This window comes from Papaver somniferum, chromosome 2, assembly GCF_003573695.1.
Source record: "Papaver somniferum cultivar HN1 chromosome 2, ASM357369v1, whole genome shotgun sequence".
In the NCBI taxonomy this organism is placed as follows: domain Eukaryota; kingdom Viridiplantae; phylum Streptophyta; class Magnoliopsida; order Ranunculales; family Papaveraceae; genus Papaver; species Papaver somniferum.
Window position 1 is genome coordinate 122,156,698 of NC_039359.1, and position 8,081 is coordinate 122,164,778.

General features: G+C 37.8%; 2 protein-coding genes across 2 annotated transcripts; one reads left to right on the forward strand and one right to left on the reverse strand.

Annotated features, from left to right (window-relative positions):
* Window positions 1–238: 238 nt before the first annotated feature.
* On the forward strand, window positions 239–3,317 carry LOC113348990 (G-type lectin S-receptor-like serine/threonine-protein kinase SD2-5). Its single transcript, XM_026592908.1, has one exon. It carries the CDS (start codon window positions 749–751, stop codon window positions 3,209–3,211), a length of 2,463 nt encoding a protein of 820 aa, XP_026448693.1. The 5' UTR covers window positions 239–748; the 3' UTR covers window positions 3,212–3,317.
* An 825-nt stretch (window positions 3,318–4,142) lies between these two features.
* Window positions 4,143–7,240, reverse strand: LOC113348991. Its single transcript, XM_026592909.1, has 2 exons — window positions 6,884–7,240; window positions 4,143–4,527 (listed from the first exon to the last, which is right to left on the reverse strand). Exons 1-2 carry the CDS (start codon window positions 7,134–7,136, stop codon window positions 4,382–4,384), a joined length of 399 nt encoding a protein of 132 aa, XP_026448694.1. The 5' UTR covers window positions 7,137–7,240; the 3' UTR covers window positions 4,143–4,381.
* Between the last annotated feature and the right edge of the window lie 841 nt (window positions 7,241–8,081).

The window sequence follows — 8,081 nt, forward strand, 5'->3', positions numbered from 1 at the left end:
CGGGGTTCACATCTGCAAAAAGATGGATGAGTTCCAGTACTCGCCAAAATAGACCATTCATGAGTTAGTTTTGGAACCTTGACTCTTCCTCCTTTCCAGCCAACATTGTCATGGATCCCCCAACCGCATTCATTTCATTACCCATCCACCTTGCATTAAATTAATGCCAACTCCCAAATGAATTTTAAAATAATATTGCTAAAAGGAATTACCGAAACCCAGGAAAGTAATAAAGTTTGTAACAGTAATCAAGAAGAATTTAAAATTTCCATGACCACTAGATCACCTCCTTTCCAGCTGTAACAGAGGAGTGAGATCAGACACAGAGAGATTCATCTCTGTTTTTTTGTTCAGAAAAAGAAAATAAAACTAAAGAAGAAGTATCAACATCTTCCAAAACCAACCCAGTTGTTTTGTTTCTGATTGTTTCTTCTGCAACTGAACCAAAAAAAACCTGAGGTCAGGATAAAATTATCCATCTTTCTAGAAAGTTAATCTTTGGGGTTATGGTGAAAGCTTAAACCATGCATCCATTCTCGTGATTTGGATTTTTCTTTTTAGTCTCTGTTTGGTTCAGAAAAATGCTGTAGTTTGGCTTCAGGGTTCACTATCATTTCCTTCTGTTTCTATCTTCTCTTCACCTCTTCTTTATGTAAAGTTTTCACCTTTTTTTCGGAGAAGTGCAAAGGTTTCCTTAATTTTCATTTTGGAAACTTTTAAGCTCAATTCAGGGTTTTCTTGACTAACCATGGCGACCCAAGTTTCTGCTGGATCTGTATTTCTGCTCTTTTTTCTTTTATTTGGAACTTGTTCTGCTAGTGTTCGAAAAATAGCTCAAATTTCTCCTGGGTTTCAAGGATCTCAAATGAATTGGGTTGATAATGAAGGATTGTTTTTGTTATCTAATAACTCAAATTTTGCATTTGGGTTTGAATCAATCAAAGATGATGTGACTTTATTTCTGTTAGTCATCCTCCATAAGCCAACTTCAAGAGTTCTCTGGACTGCAAACAGAGGCTCAGTGGTGCGGAACTCAGACAAGTTTACATTTGACAAGAATGGAGATGCGTATTTAACCAGTGGAGGGAAAAATGTTTGGTCGACGAATACTGCTGATAAAGGTGTAACTTCATTGGAATTGCTGGATACTGGTAACTTGGTGTTATTCGGCGAAAATCGCAACATAATCTGGCAGAGCTTCAGCAATCCGACTGATACACTTTTGTCAGGTCAGGAATTTGTAGGTGGAATGAAACTTGTAAGTAATCCAAACACTTATAAATCGAGTTTCAATCTTGAAATTGGGTCTGGAGATATGCTTCTTTATGCTGATTTTCCAACTCCACAAGCTTACTGGTCTATTAAGAAGGAGAGCCGCAGGACGATAAATCAAGTTAATGGGGATGTTTATTCTGCATCCCTGGTTTCTAATTCATGGCAGTTCTTTGATCAGAAGAAGAAGTTACTTTGGCAATTTGTTTTCGCCGATCCTGATGAAGATGTGACATGGGCTGCAGTTTTAGGTAGTGATGGGTTAGTTTCCTTCTATAATCTTAATAGTGGCGGAACAGTTGCAGAGAAGATGAAGATACCTCAAGATTCATGCAGTACGCCTGAACCATGTGATCCGTATTCCATTTGCAATCATGCTGATAACAGGTGCCTATGTCCTGCAGCTTTGAACTCTCATCCAAATTGCAGTCCTGGGGTCATTCCTGCGTGTAATAGCTCGAATTCGGCGGAGGTGGAGCTTGCAGACATTGGTGATAAACTCGATTATTTTGCGCTTGGGTACGCTCGTCCGATTACTAAATCTGATTTAGACAGTTGCAAAAATGCTTGCCTGAAGAATTGCTCATGTAAAGTGTTGTTTTTTGAAACTAGTTCAGCAAATTGCTTTCTGTTTGACGAAATTGGAACCCTGCAGTCGGCTCAAGGCAGCTCTGGATTTGTCACTTACATTAAGGTTCCAAAGAATTTCAATAATGGAAATAACGCAGGGGGAGGAAATGGCAGCGAGGGAAAGCATTTCCCGTTTGTGGTTATCATTGTTGTTGGAACTGTACTAGTTATAGCTGGTTTAGTATACTTGGGACTTCGATATCATTGGAAGAAGAACAAGAAGAAGAAACCATCGGATGATCCTCCAAATGATTCCGAAGAAGATAATTTCTTAGAAAACTTAGTTGGAATGCCAATCCGATTCAGTTTTAAGGATCTAGAGGAAGCTACTAACCATTTCACTGTAAAGCTTGGGCAGGGAGGGTTTGGTTCAGTCTACCGAGGATCACTAAAAGATGGGACTCAACTAGCTGTTAAACAATTAGAAGGTGTTGGTCAGGGTACGAAAGAGTTCCGTGCAGAAGTTAGCATCATTGGAAGTATTCACCATGTTCATTTGGTAAGGCTCAAGGGATTCTGCGCAGAAGGAGCTCACCGGCTTCTTGTTTATGAGTATATGGGGAACAATTCTCTGGAAAAATGGATTTTCAAGAGGAACAGCGAAAAGCATTTGTTGCAGTGGGAAACAAGGTACAATATAGCTCTAGGTACTGCCAAAGGACTGGCTTATCTCCACGAAGATTGCGATGTGAAAATTGTCCACTGCGATATAAAGCCCGAGAACGTTCTTCTTGACGATAACTTTGTAGCCAAAGTATCAGATTTTGGTTTAGCAAAGCTAATGTCAAGAGAGCAGAGTCATGTGTTCACAACACTAAGGGGTACAAGGGGTTATTTGGCACCTGAATGGATAACAAACTACGCAATATCAGAAAAGAGTGACGTTTACAGCTACGGGATGGTTTTGCTTGAAATAATTGGCGGAAGAAAGAATTTTGATCAGTCAGAGCAATCAGAAAAGGCTCATTTTCCGTCATACGCATTAAAAATGGCGGAAGAAGGGAAACTGGAAGCCATCCTTGACCCAAATTTGACGATCGACAAGGAAGACGAAAGCGTGTCCAATGCAATCAAAGTTGCTCTGTGGTGCATACAAGAAGATATGTACCTAAGACCATCGATGAGTAAAGTAGTCCAAATGCTTGAAGGCGTTTGCGCTGTACCTATGCCTCCAACCAACTCTAAAATGGGGCAACGTATTTATTCTTCTTTCTTTAAATCGATAAGTGAAGACGGAACTTCATCTGGTCCATCAGAATGCTTCAGTGACGCATATCTTTCAGCTGTTCGATTATCAGGGCCTAGATAACAGAATATGTGTAATAAATATAGAGATATAGTTTGTTCGGATGTAGTGTTGGCAAGGGTATCCAGTCTTAAATACAAAGCTTTTTTTTTTTTTTTTATGTAGCCAGCTCTGTACATTGTTTGTTCTTTGTGATAAATACAAAGGTTTTTGCTATAAAAGTTCCAGTTGTGAGATGCTACCCAGTCTGGATTTCATGGCTTTCAGTTGTTGCCCTGTAAAAAGGGAGTCGAAAACTTGCAACTTGCAAGACATGGGAGGGTTGCCTGTTCTTTTATAATAAATGACATTCCTTCAAATTCTATGTTTCAAGCTTTACAGTGACAAAATGCTTGTCATATTTGATGCTTCTTCCCAGACTATGGTTATGGTTATTAAAAGAACTACTCAAATCTCTCAAGATACTGCAAAAGAATTCTGTAATATTATTCCAAAAGGGGAGGCTGGGAAATAAGGCTCGAGCGCAAGATCCAATCACTGGGGAAAAGCACCTAGCCTCCTCAAGTCGATACACGCATCTTTTTTACAAAGAAATTATGGAATGTCTCTTAATGTAGCATCCCCAAAATCAGTTTCGAGCAAAACAGAGAAAATGTCAACTCAATCGAAAAGCCGTGAACCATTCTTGGTGCAAATTATACCCCTTCAAGACTTGCAATGAGAAGTATAAGGATATGCAAAAGCAGTCGGCAACAATAGTCACCCATTCAGGATAGACTTAAACCCGACTTAAACGGAGACCGTTTAATGAAGTTTCTATATCGCAGACAAAATCAGAGTCCAGATGTGGGTACTACAACACCAGTTATATGGCTGACAACTTTGGCCACCCTTGCAATTTTTTAGATACTAGACTGCTATCTTACAAATCATACAGCAAGAAATGTATTGACGTGATCAAAAAAAGTTAACTTTATATTGTGACACAAATAAATCCACGAAAACATTTTCATTCTGAAAGGCAAACAGTAAACATATATTCAGGATTTCGCTCTTGATAAATATTCATAATTTTGGCATAATTTCACATAGACTTAACAACCAGGACAGGTTCCTGACCAACCTGTATCTACAAGGCAAAGTCATTTCTTATTTGGAAGAAAGAAAATTAATATTTGATACACTCCTATAACTATTGGTATTTACAAAATAAATGCTTACACTAGTCGACAGTCATCTTCTAAAGCCAGAGCGCTTGCTTGACCCACCATCATTATTCCCATCTGTTGCACAAGCCCAAAAGAAGAGAGACATCCAAAACAGAACAGCAAAGAATATCTGTGTACGATGTTGGAACTTAGACAGAATTTCATCTATACCTATTCACGAATGGCAACATAGCAAAAAAGAAAAGAGGGAGATGGTGAGAACCCAAATAAAGAAACACAGGCAACAAACTAATGAGACGAAAGCAAATTATTTGTATGGGATTGAATCTCTAAAGTAAAACTATCGGATTAACAAACAGTAAATGAAGGATAGAGCTGATTTGTAGATAGCTACGAAGTACCCCACTAACGGAACTAGGGACATGCAGTAGTGGCCCTGCAAGCAGTCATATAAGCTTCAGTACTTTGAACTCAGTCGCTTAACTTTCTATTGCCATTTTTTAACCAGTTATCCTCACGACATAGAAACAATATCTATTCGACCGTACTTTTTACCCTTCTTTATGATATTCCAATTCCCTTAGTAAGTTAGTAGACACTGTCTGCTACGGTGATGGTACGAGTCTAATGACCTCACATTTCACTTTTCTTATCCTCCGTAGAGATCATGAAGTATCATGTGCTTCAGATGAATCTCCTTGCAGTGTGTAACACAAGAATTCATACGATAAGATTGATCATTTTGGGTTTAATCTTCCATGTCAAGATCTAGTTTCTTAGCACATATTTAGCTGTTTTGGGGTCTCAGAAAATCTACACAACTTCACCGTGTACCACGCATACAAAGTATTTCTGCGCAGACTCTTGTTATTCTACTCAGTTTTACAATGACTGCTTTCATTGTTTTATCTTAACATGCACATTCATGTGGTGAAAGTTAACCCCTACGGTCCAACTGAATAATCATAACACAGTGAACATAATCTGATACTCATGTCCTATAAACTAGCATAACAATAATAACCAGTTATCAATTTGCAGTTTCAAATTAAATAATCAGATCTTTCCAATCCTCCATTAGATGAAGTAACTAACATGAAAGTGTATTTTGAGAGAAGAAGAATTCCCTGTGACATTGGACAGAGGTCAAATCCAACAAATTCAACATCCAAGACAGAGCAGTTAGATTGTTGGACGCCTAAAAAAGGGTATACTGTAGTCACACGAAGTTTTAAACACCTGATGCAGGGACCGTTTGTATCAAAAATGTCTGAGACACCCGAGGCTTAGGGGTCTTTTAGTGTCACTAAAGAAAGAGGTTTAAAAGGGGGTGATGGAAAAAAATAAATTAATCTCATAAAGGTTTCTGTCAACTTCAATATATCCCTATTAGCATACTGTATACCAAGTCATTGGTCATCCATTACCACATGATCACAGCTATACTCGTTTTGGAACTTGCAAATAAAGTTCACACTTCTAATAAACTTCTGACCTATTTTTGCGCACACAACTTTTTCCAAGGCATAACTCTGTCTAATATAATATAAGCATTGAGCAAATTCATCTTCAACCTCCATGGATAAAATTAAGAAAATCAACTCTGTCTAATGATTGTGCTGTTACTATACTTGAGAAAAATCTAGTAAGCACTCAGAAAACATATAGACGTAAAGGTATGTATATGATTCAAGTTTCTGCTATTTCTTCTCCCATAATCCAATGGTTTAGAATTGAATTTTGGGAACTTACTCATTTCCCATTGAATTAGAACTAGAATCGGATAGTTAGTAAATCGAATCAGAAATCGGTTAAATATGCCGTATCATACTGAAATCACTGATAGACACCGATATACACATAGTTTGCAATATCAAATGATGCCAATCCAAACCATTTAGTAAAAACAATTTCACCAAGTCTCGTACAAGAAGTCATGTCATTCCTATATGCAACTATTAAGTAATTCAACAGTAACATTCAATCCCTCCGATTTTCAGGTACAGCAGATCTATATAAGGGGACTACAACTACAAGTTACCTCTACTTAGTTGTTGCTCTTTCATCGATTCTTTGTAAGATCAGTATGCATGTAAAAGCAGTAGGCTTCTCTGTGATGCTAATCGCTAATCAATAAAATTATTACATGGGAGATTATCTTTAGTTCTTCCTTCAAATTATTAAGTGTCAACTACAAACGAAGGCAAAATCAAACCTATTTTGTTTTACTGAACAACAAAATCAACCACTCATTACAAACAAGAGATTGACCCTAGTTTTGTACTAAAAAAATCATTTGCCACTATCATATGGAATAACTAACTCACTAGTCTCCTCTACAACCATACTCTTAGTTTAAACCTAAAAACCTTGGGGATATCATCAATTTTTCAATTTCAAAAATTTCAAAATGTTCTAAAATTTAAACTTTCTCAACGCATAAGAGATAAATCAAATATACCAATTCACTAATTCTTTCAATCTCAAATAATTCTTCACATACAAATTAAATCATATTTCAGGTATAAAAAACATTCAGATGATAATTATGTGATTATGGGCTTACCTAAGACGGGAACGATGTCTTCTCCATCAGATTTTGGTGAAGGGGTGCCGGAATTTGAGTGGCAACGGACCAACCGAGTAAAGGGTTTTAACCGAGACCCTAAAAATGAAACATGAGACCTGGAAGTGGAAGAGGAGCAAGTTCTAGGGCTAGAATTGGTACTGGAAACGCGAGAGAATTGGGCAAAATGGGGATGCAGGGATTGGGTTATGGATGTGTTGTACGGAGGAAGAAGCAGAAGATGGACGTCCATACTTCCGATGGGAGTAATGGTTTGGCCGTCTATGTTTTATTTATTTCTCTCAAGAAAAGATTTTTTTGAGAAATGGGTTTTATTGGAGTTCACAGGCTCAGGTAACAATCACTGACTCGCAGCAATCAGAAAAGTGCTCGACGTGTTCAAACACTAGCAATTTTAAACAAAGAAAAAGACAAAAGAAAAAAAAAAAAAAATTCCTCCGTTACCGATTTCATGGAAGTAAAATAAGTAGTTTGTAGTGCGTTTCGATATAAGAAACAACAACTTTTGCTTCACAAAAAATTAATTTTCCGATATAAGGTTGAATGGATCATGTTGGTTATAATGTGCCATTTTTTAAGAGCAGTTCCTATGGACTCAACAAACTTGAAGTTTGTTGATTTTGCTCCCACTATGGACTTAACAAACATGAAAAATGGATGTTCAAATCAACAAATTTGTTGGTTTGTTGAGTGAGTTAAAACATGTAGCGCGCGCTTGATGAAAGGTCGGGCAAGCTTGGCACCAGTGCTGGCGTTTGAGCCAAAAACGCTGGCGCTTGAGCCAAAGAGGCCGGCGCTTGTATTACCGACGCCCGCTTTTACTCCACACGCCAGCGTCGTTTCTGAAAGCGCCGAGTTTTTCATAGAAGCGCTAACGGCTGAATCTGGACGGTTTAGAATTCTGTGATCTAACGGCTATAATTTTTTAGTTCTATAAATACTCTTCATTTCAACTCCAAATATACTTTCACACATCTAGTCTTCTTTACTCTTCTCTGGGCTTAAAAAAATTCTTCAACTTCAACAAATTTTTCAATTCTTGAACATGTCTCGGCTCTTGTTAGTTTGGCGCGCTCCGTATACTAAAGAAGAAGATGAATCTGTTTGCAGAAACTATGTTTTCTTATTTACTCAGCTTGCTTCAGCAAACTATCCATGGGTAAATTTTTGGGCGGTT

What these genes read in the sequence shown, in the direction of transcription:
- LOC113348990 (XM_026592908.1), top strand. Translation starts at nt 749, where the DNA reads ATGGCGACCCAAGTTTCTGCTGGATCTGTATTTCTGCTCTTTTTTCTT.
- LOC113348991 (XM_026592909.1), bottom strand. Translation starts at nt 7,136, where the DNA reads ATGGACGTCCATCTTCTGCTTCTTCCTCCGTACAACACATCCATAACC. An exon ending in AGACATCGTTCCCGTCTTAG is followed by an intron (nt 4,528 to 6,883) that starts GTAAGCCCATAA and finishes ATTCGTGAATAG; the next exon opens with GTATAGATGAAATTCTGTCT.